Source organism: Simochromis diagramma, unplaced genomic scaffold, assembly GCF_900408965.1.
Source record: "Simochromis diagramma unplaced genomic scaffold, fSimDia1.1 OVJJ01000208.1, whole genome shotgun sequence".
In the NCBI taxonomy this organism is placed as follows: Eukaryota; Metazoa; Chordata; class Actinopteri; order Cichliformes; family Cichlidae; genus Simochromis; species Simochromis diagramma.
In genome coordinates this window covers 1,678,616-1,701,805 of record NW_024386789.1, presented here as the reverse complement: position 1 = coordinate 1,701,805, position 23,190 = coordinate 1,678,616, and the positions used below count along the sequence as shown (strand labels likewise).

General features: G+C 42.5%; 1 protein-coding gene across 1 annotated transcript; it reads left to right on the top strand.

Annotated features, from left to right (window-relative positions):
• Positions 1 to 7,540: 7,540 nt before the first annotated feature.
• Positions 7,541 to 19,558, top strand: fscn2b (fascin actin-bundling protein 2b, retinal). Its single transcript, XM_040023248.1, has 7 exons — positions 7,541 to 9,296; positions 9,597 to 9,695; positions 9,817 to 10,543; positions 15,830 to 15,986; positions 16,298 to 16,419; positions 16,521 to 16,688; positions 16,814 to 19,558. Exons 2-7 carry the CDS (start codon positions 9,603 to 9,605, stop codon positions 17,017 to 17,019), a joined length of 1,473 nt encoding a protein of 490 aa, XP_039879182.1. The 5' UTR covers positions 7,541 to 9,296; positions 9,597 to 9,602; the 3' UTR covers positions 17,020 to 19,558.
• Positions 19,559 to 23,190: the final 3,632 nt, after the last annotated feature.

The following is a 23,190-nucleotide window of genomic DNA, read 5'->3' as shown; positions in this document are numbered from 1 at the left end:
AGAGAGGGAGAGAGAGAGGGGGGAAGGAGAGAGAGACGATGGGGGAACACAGTTAAAGAGAGAAAGAGGATAACAGAGAAAGGAGAGAGAGAGCAAGCATGGAGAGTCCCTGTTCCTCCTGAACTCATTAACCGTTGTCCTCTCCGCCCTCCCTCCCGCACTCCCACAATGCCGAGCAGCGGCGTGCATCAATAACGCCGGTGACAGCACGAGGGGGACGGGTCAGACAAGCAACTGCCATCTCCCTGGCAACCACCACTATGGCCACCATCGCCACGACAACAAGGGGGTAGCGGGTATCCCTACCCCCACCCCCTCCCTCCCCTGCTGGCCCAGCTCACCTCCTGCAGGCGTCACACAGCGAGGGCCGCTGTGCCCGCTGCTGCTGGATCAGAAGAAAGCTAAATCCACAGCACGACTCCAGCATGGGATGAGGCGAGAAAAAGCTGACTGATCTCGATTCCGAGGTTGAACTGAATATTGACAGGAGACTCAATCTGAGCTGAGGTTAGCGGCATTATTCAACATTTCAAGAGGAGGACAAAGGGTAAGGGATGCTCCAGAGGAAGAAATCCCAAAAGGAGTCACTGCGGCTGGGTCTGTGAGGCCCACTGAGCAGTGCTGCCTCCGAGGGAGACACAAGCCCGAAATAACTGCTCTCGTCCAAACAGTAAAAGCTTTAGATGAAAAATAAGATTACATAGCATACTGGTGATTTATCTGTCTGTATCATAAACCATTACCACAGTATGAAATCAACATATATGAATGCAAAAACTCAAGGAAGGGTGGAGATTTCCACCTCTGGTTTTTAGCCTTATCTTATTTTGGTTTTCCTGACCACATTTCACTAACAGCCGCTTACATAGCTCAGGCAGCTTTCATGCAAAAAATAACTCTGATAAGCCTACAGCATGCAACTTGCCTGGCACCAGACGAGTTCAGGAGTCAGTTAAGACCATGGCAAAGAGTGGGGACGGGAATCAAACACTGATATGTCCAATGTATCGGAACAATATGTCTTAAAAGCTTATCAGCCCCTTTTACCAGTGCTGGCATGATTCGCTGAAAGTTGTTTATTTCAAAAACAGTTGTGTCAAACTCATGGCAGAGGAGCTATGTGCACAACACTTATTTCTTTTGACACAGATAACAAAGCACCTGTTTTGGGGTCCTTATTGGGGATGAATGATCAATAACTGGACCTGTAATGGTACTGAAATCTGTATAATCTCAAAGCCACATTCACCAGCTATGCCAGAAACATGACTCAAATGTGAAAACAAACAAACACATGCAGTTTGCTTCATTATTTCAGCTACCTCGAGGTTCAAAAAAAAAGTTACCCAGTTTTGCCATTTGATACTGTCTAAAGATGAATGAGTCTCAAACAGGCTGCGGCTCGCTTCATTTCAATAGCCTTTGATTGACTTTACAGTGGAGGTTGTCACAGATTTTTCTGAAACATGAAATACTAAGACTACTGTGCTCTTTTTCTTAAAAAAAAAAATTTAAATCAACTTCCTGGTAAAATCTGAATCTGTCATCATTTCAATCAAACTGAAAGAACAATTATTTTGTTAGCATTCAACAATTCCCAGTGCAGCTCCTATGAGATTTTGACATCATGCCAATGTCAGAGCTTTTAAACTCTTAGGAACTTATGCGCTGCACTTTTTTGGGGGGTGGGGGGGGCATGGAGAATTACCATTTTGTAATTCGATTTGAGTTTAAAGTGTTCTGTGAGCTTCTTGTGGGCCCTGAGTGCTTCACTTTTTATACACTGCTTCACGTAGGGTTTTTTTTTAACTGAAATGTGCTTTGATTTAAGCTAATTGAACATAGTCAACTTTAATAGTACTAAACTAGCACTAGAAATATTTTTCGATTTTACTAATAGATGTCCTAAGTTGCTTATGTTCCAAATGAAATGGATGTTTAGTTTTTTTCTTCCTTTGCTATCCGACCTTAAATAGTATTGAATGCTATAGCTTCAGACAGAAGCTAGTGTTACTCCATTTAACTAAAATATATACTTTGCCGTTGACAATTAATAAAAACCTTTTGCTTCCCGATGCACGGAGGCGGTCGCCGACCCGGTATGGAAGTCTTGATGGTCCACATGTTTGATTTGGTGAAGATGCCCTTCCTGAGGCAACCATCCCCTTGGGATCAAAACTAGGAGTGCACTGGCTTGTAAATGGTAAGTGGACCGTTTCTTATACAGAGCGTTGCTACTCTTCTTGAGCACTCAAAGCAATTTATACAACTTGTTTCATTCACTCATTCATGCAAGCACTTTTTTTTAATATGTGAAAATACTTTCTAGATAGCATTTGCAAGCATTCATGCACCACTGAATGCATCAGTGCGCACTTGGGGTTCAGTATCTTGCCCAGGAATAGTTTGGCATACTGGAAGAACCAGGGATCAAACAACCAACCTCGTGATTAGTAGATGAGATGCTGAGTTGCGGACATGGAAAGTATAATCCAAGTTTTAATTCTGTCTTTTTTTAGGCCCAGACAGGTTAATTTGTCCAAGTAAGGGCTAGCCTTCTTTTCCAGCAATCCTGGCGTTAGTAGTTAAGCTTTGATTATACTTTACACAAGTCCACTAGGACCCAAGTGATGCACGAGGGTCCATGCTATCATCTGTGTGCCTGCCAATTTTTTGTGACCATGAGGACTATTCCTGCGAAGACTTAATGCAGCAATGTACCATCTGCGCATGTGGTCCAGGCAGTGGACTTCGAAGAAATATAACAGGAACAGCTATCTGTGTTCACAACAGAATGCAGTCAAGGCTCACCTGCATGGCTGGTGCAATACATAATAACAGGAATACGCTGCCATCATCATCGACGTTCAGTGCAAAAACAGTGTATGCTGTAATAGAGGTTTAATTGAAAAATAAGGTTCACCTAGAAGATTAACAGTTTGGTGGTTGTGTGATCAGGATGGCCTTGGATGGGGTCAGATTCCTGAATTATTGTTACAGTTTGTCCTTATTAAAAAGTGAGAAGGTAGCAAGTGCTGAGCTTGCAAATGCAGACTGTATTTATTATACATGGATGTAGCTTCCAGTTCTGAAAAGTGAAGCAAATGTGCCTTAAATTTCTACTGTGTCCAAAGCTTAGCACATGGCAACTTACTGGGGCTGCAAAAAAAAGACACCTAGGAAGCCTCTGTGAACGTCTTATTTAATACAGCACTTTGGACGTTATTAGTTTATACAAAAACTGTACAGCAGGCTGGTAAATCAGTTTATTTTTCACTGAGTGATTGACAAGTTGCAAGCCAATGAATGTGTAGTATAACTTGGTTTCACAGTCATATCCGCCTCTGCACTTGTGACATCTGGTTTAAAAAGCTAATCAGCTTTCACAAAGGGGCTGCAATCTATGCTTGCATACTCTGTGCTGCGAACAAGGTGAACGATCTCTGAGAATAAAACGTTTTCCCAAGTCCGCAGATTTTGTTGGTTTGAACAGTTTGTATAGTCAGATGCAGTGGTCTGGTCTCTTTGGAGACACTGGATGTCCCATAAGTGACATTTAAAATTGTCATTCACTGTAAATAGATAAAATATTAAAATGTTCTCAGTTAGCTTCCAATAGCCTTCCCAGATAGATAGAAAGATACTCACGCAACAATTCTATTTGAATCTCCTTGCCTGTTAATCTTTTGTAATATAATTAATTTATTAAAGGTTAACGGTCGTGTCACTGCACATATAAACACGGGCAACGGCGCGCGCGGATATGTGTGTGTTGCGGTGGATGTTCAGTTTCGTGGGAGAGCGAGTCGGCTGGCTGCTTTGAAGATAAGGAAACATCGCAACAGACAACGTCTCGTGGAAACTGACTGTAACGCGGACTGACTCTTCACCCACATGTCGACATACAGTTAAATAACATATCAGAGAACCATGGTTTATGTCGCAATTTCGAGCCGTTAAGAAAGAAGAGGACCGGAGCGAAATGTCTGTTCTGAGTTCGCGCGCCTCCTGATAGATGTGAAGCGATGGCGCAAGCGGCCGCGCGGTTGCCCGCGCGAGCCCACGGAGCTCGCGAGAGGGATATTTCCTTTCCTCTCGGATAGAAAAACAAGACAGAGAGGGGGAGGGGAGGAAGGGGGAGTGGTTGAATGCTGAAGATTGGCCAATAACACGGAGAGATCGTCGATAGGCGGGTCTTAAATGCGGGGTCTCAGCCAGTGAAAGCTCGACTGAGGGTCCGTGCCCCCACGTGGGTGTTGAGTTCCATACGACAACGAGCGAGCTTTAGTCCAATCACGGCGCCACAAGGTGTTAATCTTGACGCGGATTGGCCCGCTGCTTTTCACAGAGTCCCCTCACTCATCACGTTTAGCCCATCGTTATTAACTCTTTCCTACCACACAGGAAGGAGCTACTCTGCCCATAAAACACAAACCCGCACTGTAATAGCCAAATGTGAATTAATGAATGATTCAGAGGCGGTTTGTTTTTAGAAACGCAATACATCAGTTAATCCGGACTGTTTCAAAGCCTCGTTTCAGACACATTTAAAAGAAAAGCGAGGGTAATATACTATACTACAGTAGAGCACATGGGGCTGCCCGGAGCAGCGCTGAACCCTTTCAAGCGTGTGTGTTGGCCTGATCATAATCAAATCAGCATGCAAGAAAACCAATGAGATTAAAAGCACATGAGAAGTGCATGCTTAGCAGTGAGGTATAACCCACATTCACACATCCAGGCACTAAAACTGAGGGTCAAACCTGCTCTTATAATGCCACGTACAAGCGTGGTTATACGGGCGCAGCAAAGGGGCTCAGGTACGGTGACGACTCGAAATCACCGAAACTGGGGAAATACCCCCCAACTCCCCGCCCCCTTTCATTTTAATTGCGCTGATGTTTTGCAGTTGATAAGGTTTGACGTGTTGACGCCTTTCAGTTTCTATAAAGTCTCGTCCGACCACTACCACCGCCCCCCATAAAGCAAGACACATTAAAAGCATTTTTTAAAGAACTTCATTGCCTCCTACCCCATGCAGTCATACAGGCACCAACACTGACAAACCAAGCATCAATCTTCTCTTTCGGGTTTTTTTTTTGTCTTTGTAGCCTCCAAAAAATACATAGGCAAGGAGCCTGTGGAGGAGCCGAAGTAGAAGGCTAACACCGCCCCTCCGCGGTGGCTTTGGGAATTAAAATTTCGAGCATGCAGTGTGTGTCAAGGGTCAGTGTGTGTGCATGATGATACAACTGTCTAATTATGCAAGCCATCAAAAAGGCCTTATCACAGCTGCTAATTGAATGAATTATTGAATGAATTATTGGATGATCATTCATTTATTTTTAACACGAGGGAAAAGTAACAAAAATTGCAAACTCATTTGCAACATGTGACATATATTGACATTGTTTTCAAAGGTTTCCACCTTTCTACTCAGCCACTGCGTGACCTTCTGAACTGCTCATCCCAGAAGTGCGTGTAAAGAAAAGCGAAGCAGGGAAGAAAAAGGTGGACACAGGTAGTCTGATACGACGCAAGATGGGATGGAGAGCGCAAATTTTTACTATAAAGACGCTTGAGCTTTCATATTAACTACAATGAGCACATTTGGTTCATTTGCACTGAAAGAACTGCCCTTTTTCACTTTACAGTCTCTGAAGTTGAAGTGAACTCTCAAGAGTTATTTACACCTATTGTTCCCGCGTTCCTGTCATGAAAAACAGGCAGCTGCAAAAAACAGATTCTGATTTAATAGTTCATTTTTTTCAGCTGCCAGAGGAGGAGTTAAATCTAAATCTAAGCAATGCAGGTATGTTTAGTTATTCTTAAGTGGGTAACTCTGTAAAAGACCCCCCTACCCCACCAATATTTGATAGAAAACTGGGTCCTCCTGCCAGGTGATTTACAGTAGTAAAGAACTGTATGTTGTTGCTGATGCTGTTGTTGCACAGCAGCAACAGCAGCTTTACAGCTTGTTTTGGCGTGCCTTTGCACAAACAACAAGGACAACCAGTGGACTTAAAGACTGATCCAGTTGATCTCTCTTTCATTCACTTCACAACCTCTGGAAATGAACTGAGCACGAGAGTGGGGAGAATGGGGAAGACTTGGAGATAAACAAAAATAAACAGATAAATAGATATTTTTTAAAAAAAAGTGGAGATGACTGCAGGAGGAAACCGACCAAAGGGTGACTGTGTATTTGTGGCTGTGTGCCTGTTAGGATGGGGTAAGAGCAGGGGGGACACTGTGGGGTATGCAGCAGCACCCTGCAGTCCCAAGTAATGGCAGAATAGAACTTAATAGGGTAGAAAAAGGCTGGAGGCTGTTAACTCAGAAACGGTCATTTTGAATTCCCCATTCTCTCTCTCCAGCACTTCTTTCCTGCTCCTCCACTTTTCCATTCACCTTGTATGTCTTTAACTCTTCCCATCCATGCCTGCCTGTGTAATTTCCCGATATCCTTAACCCACCTCCCGCTGCCTTCCTTCCTTTCCTTTCCTTTCGTTTCCTCCCTTCCTCCCCCCCATTCTTCATCTGATTCTCCCTCTCCCTCTTTCTGCCCCTCCTTGCTCCTCTCCTCCATCCTTCCCTGCTTCATCTCTCTCTTTTCCCGCCCTCCCTCCCTTACTGTGTCTCCTTGGAGGAGGTGTAATGATAGCTATTTGAGTGTCATCAGAGGATCGCTGTAATGGCTTCTAAAGCACCATCCCACGGTTGCCACGGTGAACCTGGCACAGCCGCTGTCCCAGAGTAAGAGGTGAAAAAAAAAACATCTGGTTGGGCTATGGACAGGCATCACCGTGCCGACAGCAGCAGCAGGAGCGGCAGCACATCAGCAGACGATGACGCAGCCCCCAGGGGCCACAGAGAGTGAGCTAATGATGCGTGGGATAGGATACATCTGAGGAGGAAGTACAGTACTAGTGATAATAGTGATAGTAATGAAAATAATAGCACTGATAACAATAACAGTTTATGGCTTTTTTGATTGGTGAGCAGCACGTCTGTCTCCCCCTCCCATCTCTTCCCCCCTCAGCCTCTGTGTTTGTACAGTTTGCCCATTTTAGGCAGAACTGAAGACAGATGAAGAAGGGCAAAAGGTCGACTGATGATGATTTTTAACGATGGAAGTGTGTTATATCTGTTATTTTTCTGTTCTTATTAAAATATTACATGTACGCACGTGCATGCATGCTGCAGCAGGCTTTTTAGCAGCAAGAGATCCAATGAAGAGCAGGGTGAACATTTCTAAGAAGTGATTTTTATCCACATCATTGAGTGTGTTTAAGAAGACGCCATCAAATTTTCAATTGCTTGCGCCCAGATAGAATTTGTAGAATGAACTGCAAACTTATTTTCTCTGCTATTGCTTTTTCACCTTAATGTCTCAGTTGTTGAATCAAAAAAACTCTCAAATACTGAAAATGATTTTGGCGGGTTTATATCGGACTGTGTGCAAAAAAAGGGATGTCCTCCATAGGTTAAGCAACAGAGCTCTGTGTGTGGTACAATGTGGATGTGAAAGTAAATAGTAAATTAGTTTTTTGCTTAGTTGTTTATTATTCTAAAAATTAGTCTTATTTTAATTTCTTTCTAAGATGTTTGCTTCTTCTTTGCATTGTGTCACCACCAGAAAGGCTTAAGGGAAAAATTGCACCACCCGCGTCCTTCAGAGCATGTGTGTTTGCAAGCGTGTGATTTTGTGTGCAGTGCGCATTGTTCATTACATTTAGTGTAGTTCAAGTCTGGGTCAGGAAGAGTAAATCTTTAGGTGGGTGGTGTTTACTATGAACCCTGAGACCCTCCTCTGACCTTTGTGTGTATGTGTTTGTGTGTGCAGTGATGACATGTATGTTGCTGTGGGTCATTGCACCTATGTGTGTGTTTAAAGGCACTGACAAGCAGAATGGGTAGTGTGCGTGCGTGTGTGTGTGTGTGTGGAGGGGGGGGGTTAAGGGACTGGGGAGGGGTTGTGTCAGTAGATTAGCCAGGTTGGGATGATTGGGTTGAGGATTAGATGGATTCGGGAACAGACACGTCTGTTTACTCCGCAAAGAAGACTTACAATAGGCTGATTGGCAAGCTTGATTGCACACACACACACAATTGCAGGTGCTTATGCCACACACACACAAACACATTCATTCAAAACCCCATATGTTGATTAGCTTGTTATTGTTGCCTTCCTAATGCCCGCCATCTCCTTTCCTAAATTCAGTTGTAAAGTCCGACTCCCCCTGCCTCTCAGACATAGTTCCCACAAGGACTGACCCAGAGAGCTTGCAATCAGAGAAGGAGTGTAACTAAAGCCGAGCACGGCCAGGTAAGGAGAGCTGCACTCAGGCAACTACTCCAAAGGCACAGGGAGTGCTCTGGTTACACGGGGCTGTGTGTGTGTATATTTTGTTTGCATTGTTTCTACTTGCTCCTCTTTATGCGTCACAGAAAAAGGTGAAGTGCCGAGCTCGGAATAAGGTGCAGAGGCAGAGAAAGGCAGGATTACACACATGGCAGGTTAGAGAAAGGCGGTGAGAGAGAAGGAGAGGATGGGAGGAAAAAGCGACAGAGAGAGGCTTAAGATTACAGAGTCGAGCACCTTTTGTTGCTGAGTTCAGTTGCGATGGACCGCTTAAGTTTAGGGAAAGAGTGAAGGACTTCTTCAATCCTCTACCATAAAATTAGTATGACTGTGGAGGATGTTATCCTTCGCTGATCAAACCTGTGCCTGATTTTTTTTTTTTGACGAAAAGAAAGAAAAGGAACCCCAGACTTCGAGGAAGGTGAAGAAGAAGAAGGTCAGAGTACTTGATGTGACTGATCTAAAGATAGTTGGCAAAGCAGCCAAAGGAGGAGCAAATGCAAAACCCCAGAGAAGTTTAGTAAGAGGGGGGAACAAGTGATTGAGCCTTCAGGGTGAATAACAAGTCATGCAAGAACAAGAGTTAAGCCGGACAAGAGAGCACTGTTCAGCACAAGAGAGAGAGGGCGAGGGTAGGCTGCAGAAGCAGAGATAAGCAGTCCACAGCAAAATTAGTCTACAGAGAAAGAGGGGTTGACACCGGACTGAAGAGAGATCAAGGTTGACTCAAGTCTTTGCTGCCTCTAACCTGATTAGGGAGAATAGTAGCGGCAGTGGAGGCGAGCCGGGAGACCCGATCAACCGAATGTGAGAGCCGGCAAGAGGAAAAAGAAAAAGAATTACAAGAGGACGCTCGGTGAAAGAAGCCTCTTAAATCTGGGAGCTGGAATTAGAGCCGTAGGAACTGCAGAGGGAAAGCCACAAAACCACAGTAAGTAAATTAGGAGGCTGTGGCTGGAAAAATGTGTAATGACGCCATGGGCGGGGGAAGGAATTTGTGGTCTTGGAAGTGCTTTATATACTGTACCTTAATGAATTGATTTCCTGCCTTTGCAACTTTTATATTTCATCATCCTCGTGACATCACCACCTACCATTCCACTTTTAAAACCCACTAGTCCTCCATTATTTCTGTGTTCAGTTTTACCTCCATTTAAGTTTCTTCCCCCTTCATCGCTAACTTGTTTCTCCCTTTCCACTCTTCTCTCTTCTTGCTCTTCCAATTCCACAGGTGAAAATGCCCACAAATGGGAACCGTCCTTTGAAGCTGCAGTTTGGTCTGATCAATCACGAGGGTCGCTACCTTACTGCTGAGTCCTTTGGCTTTAAGGTATAAAAATACAATAAGAGTGACAAACTATAAGGTGTCGATTTGCATTTCTGCTGGTGATGCTTTGCTGTTGGATCAGTATATGCAAGATTTTCAAGTGATACCTTTTCGTGCTTCTTAGGTGAATGCGTCAGCTCCCAGTCTGAAGAAAAAGCAGATATGGACTTTAGAGCAGGACTCCCAGGACAGCCAGGTGGTCTATTTACGCAGTCACCTGGGACGCTACCTGGCCTCCAACAAGGACGGCAAAGTCACCTGTGAGGCAGATGGCCACAATTCAGACTGTCGCTTCCTCATCGTGGCTCAGTCAGATGGCCGCTGGGCGCTGCAGTCTGAGCAGTACCTCCGCTTCTTCGGCGGCTCTCGGGACTACCTGTCCTGCTTTGCCCAGGTGATCACAGATGCAGAGCTGTGGGCAGTGCACCTGGCTCTGCATCCCCAGGCTAACCTGCTGTCTGTGGCCCGTAAGCGTTATGCCCACCTCTCTATGGAGGATGGGGAAATTGCTGTGCATCTGAACATTCCCTGGGGTGTGGCAGCGCTCCTGACCCTTGTCTACCAGGAAGGAAAGTATTGCCTAAAGACCTGTGACAGCCGGTTCCTCGGCAATGATGGAAAGCTCCTAATGGAGAGCGGGAGGGCCACAGCATACACGTTGGAGCTGAAGTGTGGGAAGCTGGCCTTCAAAGACTGTGAGGGGAAGTATTTGTCTCCCATGGGTCCTACAGGGACCCTGAGGTCCGGACGATGTTCGAAACCAGGCAAAGATGAACTATTTGACCTGGAGGAGAGTCACCCTCAAGTAGTTCTGACAGCAGCCAATGGGCGATATGTCTCCATAAGACAAGGTAGGAAAACACAGAAATATCAGAGGGACAGGATATTCTAGCGAATTAGATTTTATCCTAAATCCTTGCAATACACACACACACAAATTGCTCCCCTGGCAGCTTGCTAGTACCCTAAAGAATCCCACATGTCTGATTAAATGGACAAAGGCTGACCTTAGGTGCCATCGTGAGTGGTCACACAAGCTTTTGCTGACAGACACAGACCTATGTGCATACATAATGAAGGAGAAATTGACAGCCGATAAGGGATGCATGGTAATTATGGGTAATGTAGTCTGCACATCAAGTTGCATCAACAGCACAGTACGTGGCTGCATGTCTCAAAGAAAACAAGATTGCTGGGGCTGATATGGGAGACTATCAGCCCCATCGTTGAGACCTGAGACAAACACGTCATTTGTGTTCATGGCCGCTGGCCTACATCAGTATCGAGCCTAAACTAATAAGTTATTTTATTTAAATAACAGACTTAATGTGCATACATTTCAAGGAGAATAACAGAAGCAGACTTCTCAAGAACAACTTGCAATCACTTTTTATGTATTAAGAATAAAAAAGATGGTTCCATACTCCTAAAATATCAGATACCTCATTGTGAAATGTTCAGAAGAAGGGCCCTTTGTTTTCATTTTCTTTCACTAAATAATCTATTACAAATAGAGCTCTTTTCGAAAATCCCTTCTCAATCCTTCTCAAATGTACCTTCTGGCTTTGTTGGGCAATGTTGTTAACACGCTTTTACCCCTTGAGCTTACTGAAACAGCTGCCTGTAACCAATATACTGCAGAGTAATGCTCTGTTGATACTGTATTATGTATTTACTCTTCAGTCTTGTGATCGGGCTGTTGGAGGGAAGTTATTTGATCAGCGCGCAGGCACGACACCACACTACTGTACTGATGGATTACACCTGCTCCTCATTGACGTCGACATTAGGCTTTGTTTAGCGCAGCAGAAAAACTACAAAAACTATAATTGTGAGGGTTACATTACATGTGACTACAAATGCACTTGCATTAGGAGGGACTTGCACAGAGTTTCAATTGCTGATGGTCCAAAGGGCTTGCTGGTCTGATTTGAAACCGGATTTGGGGCAGATTAGCATACACCCCCCAGTCCTTGTCAGCATACTTGGTCATGACAGCCATCCACAGGCTGCAGATTCTTGTCTGCAGGGTTGAGTTACTTCAGGCCTGGGTGCTGTAATTGAATCTCCCCACCACTCATTGTTCCTGGTTAGCAGTGGGGGCTGCAAGCAGGAACCAAAGCATTGAAAACTGATTGGTTAAAGGGAAAGGAAGAAAATGGTTAAACCCTAAACACATATATGTAGCACATCACATGCATGCATGCAAGGATACTTTTTGCAGCATACTTTGTATCTGTTCTCTCCTTCCCCTTCCTACGCTTGTCCCGCACAAACAATAGCTTTATCTTTCTTTGAGACACTCGCCCACTCACTACCATACCATCCTACTGCGGCGAGTGGTGAGATGAGGTGTGTTGAATTATTGATGAAGTTGGCCCCTGTTCCTGGAAGGCAAGGGTGGGAGGGGAGTCTGCTTTCAGAAACCCAAGCTTCCTCATACCTGCGGCCAAAACTTGTCCCCCACCGAATCCCGCTCTAACCAGTTAATCTAACCTGTTAACCTCAGCCTGAGTCAACCTCTATATGCTACTGGAAAGAAAAATCAAAGACAGAGTAAATATGCGCTATTTAGCAAGCTATGCCATTGTGACAGGTCATATTGCTTTTTTTGTAGGGTTTCAGTGGAAGGTGAGTGAATCAAATAAATTCTTAACCAGCATCAAACACTGAAGCAAGTGTGTGTTTGTGCTTTTCCTTGTATATAGTTTACAAGTGTGCATGTCTTAATGTGTCATACAGATCTGTTATCAAACCTCTCATCACGTTTCCTCAGGGCACAAGGGGCCCGCTCTGCCCTGAATGTGAAACAGAGATGACAGTCCAAATTTTCACAAACTTTCCAGGTCCACAGACACATAAAAGCACACATACCGTATACATGATCAGGCGTGCAGAGCTCAGTAACAGATAAGCCGAAAAAATAATTGGAGTGAAATGCAGTTGTAAAGGATGAAGAATTTAGAGAGAGAGAGAAATAAGGGACATGGGGATAGTAGCATCAGCTTACCATTAATAATTGACGCCAGAGCCATCTATCGTTGATGGATTAGTTAGGCCTGCTCCACTTGCAGGCTCTGTAAGACAACATCAGGAAGTGGAGCTGGTTCTGGGGTCTGATCCAAAATAATGCACTACTGAATCTACCTGTTTGTCCTCCAGATACACCTGAGAGTGTACTGATATGTGTGTGCTGTGCTTATTGTTTGATGACAACATCTCACTTCTTATCCTCAGATTGCTGGCTTGGATTTCAGTATATCTAATCTCCCTCCCTATCTGTTCTTCTTTTCTTTCTCTTCCTTCATCCTTCTCTCCTTCCTCTGCCTCCCTTTCTCTCATCTATCAAATAGCAGCTGTGAGGTCCCAGCTGAGCCCTGTGTGAAGATCATTTCTGGGTTGAATTAGTGTGAAATGGGCACATGGAATAGGTAGACAAAGCATGACATTGAGTTGGGATGAGAGAGAATGGGAGTGATAGGCCCCCAGGCATAGCTGAAGAGTGGAAGGGCTAAAAATTATGCTTCAAATGCACTTAAGATCAATGATAATTTCACCAGTTGTAAGACTTCATGATACCACATTTATCGGGTGTGAATAAGATGTGATTAAAGCATCCCAGTGGCTCAGTAACCATGACATCTTTGTCACGTGTCAGCCCCCTTTTCTCCTTCCAACAGTGAGATTTGAAATTAGCTGTAGAGTGAAGCAACAAAAAATTTGTCATCGGGCCTCTCACACATGCTGAATGTCTATCTGTCTTGGAGTATGCCAAAGTTATTTACAGATGTACATGCATCCATTATTAACCTTTAACCACTTGATGTCTTGATCATAATGCGCAGTTACAAGGTCACAAAGACGTATTCATTGCTGCACAAAAACCTCCTTGTTATTGCTTTGGTTGCTAGCAGTTTACCACAGTCACCCATAGTTTACATAGATGACAGCATCTTGGCAGCAAACACTTACAAACTACTCACTGCTACTGCTACATTTTTCTTTTTATAACTTACTGACCTCACCCACGGCTGGAGTCTCAGCTGAAACCTCAGCCCTAAGATTTTGGTCACTGCCCTTTTGTTTTTTTGGACAAAGACGCTTGTTAGCTTATCATCTTATTTGAGGAGAGGGTGAAGCACCAAGTTATCAGCCAATGCTAGCAAGCTTGGTTAGCTAGCTACATAAGTAAAGAGCACAGTTTGAATGTGCAAACAAGGCCAGCTGCTTGTTGGTGCTTAAATACAAAGAAAATAACTGAATTTTGCTCATATAATGGGGGAAAAAAAAGTTGCACAGCCTATTTGTACAAGTAATCTTAGAGCAGGCCCCAAAAACACCAATACAATAAACAGAGTTACAGTTCAGTGACTCAAATTAGTTGAGCAGGCAGCTAGCAGTTAAAGGGATCATTTTTGAGGTGGCTGATACTACCACGAGTTAACGGGATAAAGTAGAACTCTTGTACTATCTTATGTGTCTTCTTAAGAGTTGGAAGAGAATCAGTCATTGCTATGCTCCTTGTCTCAGATTCAAGCCATTGCTTCACAAGGTTAACAGCTCAGCAAATTAGTAACTCATTCAGTGACAATGTACAACATGGTCCTTTTAGGTGAAAATTCAGTGTCAAACATTAATTTGTGCATGCATGTTACATACTAACCCACAGTGGTTAGTGTCAAAGACACTTCTAGTGTAGTCTGACTTATTTCCTCTTGTTTTCCTCTTTTGTATGTAGATACAGTTCTATTTGACCTCAGGTCAGGGGGAAGCTTGTTCCAAAGAAAAGGACCACAGGAACTGAAAGCACACATTAGATCAAATTCTGGGAACAGTTAAAAAAAGCTGGACCTTATACCCTCAGAGGTCTAAGCATAGATACTCATTATGGACCCTAGCAAGTTATTGTAACCCTCTAGTGTAGTTTATTTGTAACTAAATTGTGCCATTGGTTCTTTTGCATTTTTACCATGTTATCCCTCTGCTTTATCATCCGTGCTTCCTTCAGTTTGAGTTTTGAGAGGTTTTGGTAATTATCTGCACATCCTGCTAAGTGTGGACCATAAAATCCTCTGGTCTCTTCCTGTTTTTCCTTTATTCTTTTATTGAGGGGATTGAGGGATTGGACGGGTAGCACTCGAAAGCTGATTATATCAGAGCCCTGCTGTGAGGAGGGCAGACTGACAGGCCCAAAGGTGGGGTGAGGGTGGGAGGTGGGGCTTGAGGGGGGTCAGGGGGTACGCAGGAAAAGATCGGGGAAGGGATGAAGGTGGAGAATGATGACCAGGGACTAGAACAGGAAGAGATAAGAGGCATGCAGATTAGTGTTGTTAAAGGATTAGGAAAATGTATTGGGAATACTCGGGAATGCATCTAATTTAGGCTTAGCCCTCTGCAAGCTGTCTTGCAGTTTGTGGCAAACTATTGTCTTCCTCTCTGCGTTCAGGACAGTGTTAAAATGTGGCAATCAACAAAATAACTAAAATATGTATAGACAAGAAGCAAATTATCTACTTAAAACTAATGGGTTACATTCAGTAAATAACAGAGGATTAATTGTAAAGCCTGTTTGCCTTTGAACCTAGAAGACAAAGTACCCAAGTAAGAGTTTGTCACAGCTGTTTCTGTTTCACGTGTAAATAATAGAAATACTAAAATAATTGATATCTTAGAGATTTTAATAAAGTGTTTTTCAATCACAACTGAGATTTTTGTTCAGGTGTTAAGTGGTCTTGGTGTAATCAACACAAAGCCTCACGGTGAGAGTGTTGTGTCTCTAAAACAGCTGATAACACTTTCACTTTAAGAAGCATCTTCCTGCCTTGGCATAATTATTTTGTTTCTCCATTTCCTGTATGCTCTTTTCATAACTGCATCCAGAGCTGCAATCACTGAAAATGTATTTACCCTCAGGAAGATATTCGAGGACGACACGTGGGATAAAGAGTGCAGTTTAAAAGATTTTTTTAAAAATAACAGGATCAGATATAATTACAAGATCTTTTGTAGGCCAAGCTAAACAAATCAGTGCGACTTCATTTTTAATCACAGTGTTTCTACAACACTAAAAACACCTCACATTTTCCAGCTTAAAGCAAAGTAACAGTGACAGCATGTGTTTATTTCGTCTCTCCCAGGAGTGAGCCTTGCAGCCAATCAGGAAGATGAGACAGACATGGAGACGTTTCAGATGGAGATTGACAAGGAAACCAAGAAGTGTACGTTCCGCACCAGCCAAGGGAACTGCTGGGCTCTGGTGGCTCATGGAGGCATCCAGTGTACTGCAACTGAATTGTAAGAGAAGACTTTTATATGTTGTATAGAGAAAAATTAATGAATTTATCATTGAAAATGAGTCAGTTGGACATTTTACGTTACATAAATTTGACTCATTGCAACAGAAGTAACTGATAATTAAGATGCAAGGGTTAACATAAGAGGGATGGTCAAATGAGTGCATGAGATAGCAAACAGGTGAATCACATAGAATGATAAATAACTGTTATGAAGGAATGATCCCAGCAAATTTTGGCAATTTTCGTTTTATTTTACACATTATCCAAAACACCGAACTTCAAAAAAGTGTGAAATCTTTTCCACCACAGGTCAGCAAACACCATGTTCTCAGTGGAGTGGCTTGGCCACAAGGTGGCACTAAAAGCCAGCAATGGCAAATACATCTGTACCAAGAAAAACGGCCAGTTAGTCGCTGTCAGTGATTCCATCGGTAGGGGGACAGTCCTTTATATTATAGCCCCTTTCTTTGGTAATTAAGAGGTGGCTCTTACCTCTCTTTTTTCTGATCATTACTTTGTTGACTTTTGCCAGGGGATGATGAACAGTTCACTCTGAAACTCATCAACCGACCCATGCTTATCCTTAGAGGAGAGAATGGATTCATCTGCCACCACAGAAACTCGAACACACTGGATGCCAGCAGATCTGTCTATGACATTTTCACTGTGCAATTCAGCAATGGAGCCTACCATATTAAAGGTCAGCACATACATCAAACATACTTCTGGAAAAAGCCAGGTTGCTTAGTTTTCCTCTAATTTGCTTGTTTACTGCAATTTGTCTACTCTGTCTGACTTTGGTGTATTTACTTTAAACCCCCGCAGGTGCTGATGGCCGGTTCTGGTACGTGAACAGTGCCGGGCTGGTGTGTTCAGATGGCGAGGCCCCTGAGGATTTCACTCTGGAGCTCCTTGAGCACGGTCGTCTCGCCATCCGTGGCAAGAATGGCAAATACCTGCGTGGAGACCAGGGAGGCACTCTTAAGGGAGATGGACTCTGCCTGAGCAGCTCAGCCCTCTGGGAGTATTAATACAAACCAATATTAGTCCAAACCTGAGTCCTAGCTCATCTCATTGTTGGCATTAAGTGCTTAATGTGAATCTAAATCACTGTTATTCTTTTTCCTTTTGCAAAGAGCATTATTGAGAGAGGCTCACATAGCTAGGTGAACAAAGAGAGGACTGCATATGTATATATTAGGCCAAGAGAATCTCAATGAAGTGAACAGTGTTTTGAGTGAGGATTTTAACAATTAGTGTTAATGAACACTTCATGTTTTCACAGATTTAGTTATTAGTATGACATAACGTAACATGACATGACATCCTTTTATGTATATTCATCATTCCATCTATATCTTTTTTGCCTTTTAACCACTAAAAATAAGTATTACATGAGCAAGCCAGTAAAGTTGTTGTGTGGGCATGTAATGGTACCGTTCACTCATTAGGTCAAGTGACACAGGGTGCCATTTGAGGCAGACGCAGTCACCATTAGAAGTGATGTCACCCTCTAGGTGGGTGAAGTCATGCATGGTACTACTGACTGAGGTTATTAGGAGACGAGAGTGACAAGGTTTCAAATAGCTGCCTGTAGAAACAGAGAAAGACTGTACCCGAGACTCGTACTTGGAGTGTGTTTTCTTTTTCTTTTGTGAACACAGAGATTTTTAAAAATGCATATCTTGCATTATTTTGTTTAGGTAAAGATTGTTTTATCAAAATAAAGGAACCAAGGATATCATAAAAAGCTGAAAATATGCTTCCTTCCCATTAATGTCACAAAATTAGCAGTACTACATCATGTGAGCGTGCCATAGGAGTTAATAACACTATGACCAATTTCAAAGTGTTTCCTCGTGGATTTATGATGGACATTATTTCATTCTGACTACATGGAAACAATGCAGCTGGAAGCTTATTATCTACATGCAACTTCTTCTGTGTTAGCAAGGAATTATGAACTCACTCAATATACACTTGCCAGCCACATCATTAGGTACATCTGATCAAGTGCTAAATAGCTGAAATCAAGAAGTCAAAAACTGCACTTAGCATGTGTGTGTTTTGAAGAAGTCGGTTGATTGGGGCCTGATGAGGTGAAAGACCAACAGTTGGCAGAAAATGACCTAATCAGCCAATCACATGGCAGAAACTCAGTGCTTTTGGGCACACTAGACAACCTGCTAAAGTTCAAACTCAGCATCAGAATAATAAAGAAAGGTAATTGAAGCTACTTTGAACGTTATATGGTTGTCAGTGCCAGACAAGGTGGTACTTCAGAAGCTGCTGATATGCTGGGATATTCCTACACTACTACACTATCCAGAAAATATCCAGTGTGCACCAGTTCTCTGGATGAAAATGCCTCATTGATGTCATAGATCAGAAGAGAAACTCATAGGAAACAGAAATAACCAACTCTTTACAAACAAGGTATGCAGAAGGGCATCTCTGAACACCTCACATGGTGAAGCAGATGTACTACAGCAGCAGAAGACCACACTGGGTGCCACTCCTGTCACCTACAAACCAGAAACTGAAGCTATAACGCAGAAGGGCTCACCAAAAACTGAAGACCTGAAAAATGTGGCCTGGTTTGATGAGTCTTGAATTCTCCTGTATCAGTGGTTCAGACTGCTGGTGGTGGTGGCTGCCTCTGCACCACATCACTAGTTTCTTGAATATTAAATGACTTCACTGTATGGTCCCCAGATCTCAATTCAATATAAAACCTTTAGGATGTGGTGGAATGGCAGATTCACATCATGGATGTGCAACCTGCATGTCTGCAGCAAGTGTGTGATGCTATCATGTAACTATGGACCAGCACCTTGCTGAATCTTTGCCACAAAGCTATAAAAACAATCCAAGGGTACCATAACCCAGTACTAGCAAGGTATACCTAATAAAGTGGCTGGTCAGTCTATAATCAAGTTTACCACTGACGTTTGATATCGTGGCCTGAGAGACAGAATGTATAAAAGTCAGAAAGTCGACTTTTGTTTTTCTTTATTAAGCTGAAAAACTGCAATGTTTTCTTGAGAGATTCATCTTTGTGGCGATTTCAAGATTTCAAGGGGTTAAACTGTTGAATGTCTTATAATCAGCTCTTGCGTTTGCTGTTAAAATCATTTACATTTTGTTGGATCAAATTTAGCAATTTTGTTCTTCATCATCACCTGCTATTCTCAAAGCCGGTGCTGTTTTTGGATGCACCTTGGCTGCCATAGTGAAAGAGTTTAGCAGCAAGGAACAGAACTCACCTGCTGCTGCTTTAGGCGTGTTGACGCTATCAGCTTTCGCACATCACACCATGATGGCAGCAGAAAATACCATCAGTTTCAGCAGCAGCAATGGTTGCTGAAATTATGGCACATTTGTCAGGTGCTTACTGGCTTTCTCCTCCTAAATGTCCTTCTCGCTCTTTTTCAGTCCCTTCTTAATAACAGTGATTGTTATTTTGACAAGAATGAAAATGCCCTGGCAAGACTGCCCAAGCTACTGACCGCTGTCACTCTTTCTATGTTCTGCTCTAAATTAAGCAAATAAATTCTCATGTTCTGTTTATGTGTCAGTGTGCTCATTCATAAAAGAGAGTGGACCCAAACTAGCACTGGAATCCGATGTTGAGACTGAACCCTGTAGTAAAATCTGTTTTTAAAATCTTGGTATATTAGATCTAAAGTCATGGTGAAAAGAAAGCAAAGGCTGTTTCAATTCCTAGGTTTATATGTGGGGCCATAATGAGAAAATATCCAGTCCACGCCAGGGCTTAAACCTGAGCTGAACAACAACACATGACATATTTAACTGTGTCATTATTTATTTAACAGAACTGAGCCAACATGCGGATGCAGAGTGTGAAAGAGCAGCCCACGTAGAATTTCCTTTAACAGCAATAACTTGAATGCATCGTTTTCTGTGTGACTTTATCACTCTCTCACACTGTTAAGAAGGAATTTTTGTTCTCTCTTCTTTACAGCATTGCTTCATTGATTAAGGTTTGCAGATATTTATTCATGCACAGCTCTGTTATGGCCCTCAGCACTTTGCTCAGGTTCAGGTCTGGACTTTTAACTGGGCCACTGTAACACCTTGTTTTCTTTCAGCCTTTCTCTTGTACATTTGCTGCCATGCTTGGGATGAGTGTCCTGTTGCATGAGCAGCCAAGCTTTAGCTGTCAGACAGGACCTTCTATTTGACTCTAGAATATTTTGGCATTCAGAGGAGGTCATGGTCGACTCAGTGACTGCAAAACAAGCCCAAATCATTACCCCTCCACCGCCGTGCTTAACAGTTGTTAAGAGGTGTTTGTGCTGATATGCTGTGTTTGGTATTCTCCACGTGGTATCATGCATTGTGGCCAAACATCTTTAGTTTGATTTTATCTGCCCAGAGGATATTGTTTCTATTGTCTTGTGGTTTGTTCAAATGCAACTTGGTCTTGGTTTCTTCCATTTGTCTGAACACTGAATGGTCTGACCTTGGGGTGAATTTGCTGGGACATCCTCCCCTTGGAAGATTGTCCTGAATGATATTGAATAATCTTCCTCACTTTAGGATGATGAACTTCAATCTTGTAATCCTTCCCAGATTGATGGGCAGCAACTACTGCTTCTGTAAGATCACTGCTGATGTCTTTGATTATTGGCATTGTGTTAACACAGACCTGCAAATCACCAAAATATCTGCTTTTATAGAGCTGCTCACATTTGCTAATTATCAGTTAATCATCAAGTGCATTTAATTATCAGCACCTGGCTGCTACTTACCCTTTTAATTCCTTTGGAAGCAGTAAGGTTGCACTTAGTTTTTCACACACTGGTTCTTTTTGGCTTTTGAGTTTTTGTTGAATAAATATGGACGCAGAGTAATATGTCATGTGTTGTTGATCATTTATGTTTGTATTTATCTAATTGTGAGACCTCCTTACGACTAAATTATTTGTATTATATCCTCATACATGAAATGTTGTAATTGAAATAGGGTAGATTTTCTTTCTATCATGACTCTAAGTGATCAAGCCCATTATTTCCAGGATATTTAAGTCACTAATCCAGTTCTGAACCTAGAACCTCAGCAGGCTCACACTTTAATCAGTCGGCTTGCTGTACTTATGAGACAATAACCCGCAGAGTGTTGCTTAAGTTGTGAGTCTGAGCCAGACCTTTAAGGGACAATGGCTGTTAAGTAAAAAGGATTCAGTGAGTTACATATGTTTAGAATGCGATGCACCACAACATGACAAATACAATCCTGTAATCTACTTTATACTTCAAACAATCTGGAGGCATTTATTCAACTTCATCCAGAAGCTATTTCTGCGTGTTAGTTTCAAGACTTCAAACTGTAACAGAATAATCATTATACTAATAATGATTAGGACTAGTCTGGTTAGGAGTCACCTTTTCATTATGATTGAACCTAAAAAAGAAGCGAGTGACACTAAGGCTTCACCTGTAGAAGTACTGTGTTACCTGCAGCAGGTGAGGGGAAAACAGCAGGACATGGTGCCTGATCCACTCACACAGAAAAACCTCTGTAATTTAAATATCTGCTAAGTGCTAAGTATTGTAGTTTCCAAATGTACATTTGTGTGCCTTTTTCTTGTGCTAGTCCTAGAGAAAAGTAAAATATAGAAATGACTGATCCATCCATTCTCTTCCACTCATCCAGTTCAGAGCCACAGGAGGCTGAAGCCTGAAGTGTGGGTACACCCTGGACAGATCAGAAATGATACAGACTAAGAAAAAATAAACAAAACAAGTTTTCAACATACTAAAAAAAATGCAACCCTGTGCAGTCCTTTTAATTTTCTCTCTGTCTGGTCTACATTAAGAAAAATTAACCACTAAGATTCACTTCTTAGACTGAGTTCTTCATATCATAGCGCTCACAGCAAGGTCTACAAATGAGTAACTATGAAGTTATTAAAAATAATTGCATTTAAACTCAATTACTATTCTGCGGTTTGTATCCATTAGAAGTCTGTTTTATTGCAGTGATGTAAACTGTTTGAAATCACTGTACTGACTGTGTGAGTCTGTATATTAAAAGCTCATCGGAGCTTTAAAACAGAAATTGCTCCATGTCTCGGGCAATTAAAGGGATAGTTAATGTAGATCGCTAATAACATTCAATGACTTGCATCTCCCTGACCAGGTTTAGGGAGCTTATCCATCACAAGAACATTCAGTCCCTGCAATTATTATAGTGTCAGTTAAAATGGCTGTGATTACCCATTTTATGTCCTACCGGTAAATGTACAATCCATCGCAAAATGCTAAGAAAGGCATAGGCAACGTTTTCCTCAGACAACTTTCCACACATAAACATATCAGGAATGTGTTTTTTCTGCAGTGGATTAAATGATTGGCTGAAAACATAACGATACTGAAATCTATCAGTTGTCTGTTCCATGTTTATTCCATGTTCAAGCACAACGCATCAGATCCTACACTAAACAGAATATCTAACAGCCAATCACATGACATAAACCCAGTGAATTTAGGTATGTAGACATGGTCAAGATGACCTGACAAAGTTCAAACCGAGTATCAGAAGGGGGAGGAAAGGTGATTTAAGTGACTTTGAATGTGTCGTGGTTGTTGGTGTCAGACAGACTCCTCTGACTATCTTAAAAATTGTTGATCTACTGGTGCACAACCATCATTAGTGTTTACAGGGAAAGGTCTGAAAAATAGAAAATATCCAGTGTGCGGCAGTTCTCTAGGTGAAAATGCCTTCTTGATGTCAGACCAAACTGCTTTACCAACAACAAAATTAACTCAAATAACCACTCGTTACAACCAAGCTACGCAGAAGAGCATCTCTGAATGCAGACCTTGAAGAAGACGAACAGCAGAAGACGGCACCGGTGCCACTCCTGTCAGCTAGTTACAGGAAACTGACGCTGCAAATCACATGGACTCAACAAAATTGGGCAATATCAGGCTGGAAAGATGTTACCTGGTCTGATGAATGTGAATTTCTGCTGTGACATCTGGTAGAGTCAGAGTTTGGCTTAAGCAACATGAAAGCATGGAAGTTAAAAGAGGGGTTAATTAACCCAATCAACTAGCAAGGTGTGCCTAATAAAGTGTCCAATGTAGTGACTGTGTCACACACACACCTGAAATATCAGGAGACTGTAAAAATGCACCTGTAAGACAGTTCTGGAGCTTGTCAAATTGTGTGGT

Coding starts and splice junctions, on each gene's coding strand:
- fscn2b (XM_040023248.1), top strand. CDS start 9,603: ATGCCCACAAATGGGAACCGTCCTTTGAAGCTGCAGTTTGGTCTGATC. Junction 9,696..9,816: donor CTGAGTCCTTTGGCTTTAAG/GTATAAAAATAC, acceptor CGTGCTTCTTAG/GTGAATGCGTCAGCTCCCAG. Junction 16,420..16,520: donor CGCTGTCAGTGATTCCATCG/GTAGGGGGACAG, acceptor GACTTTTGCCAG/GGGATGATGAACAGTTCACT.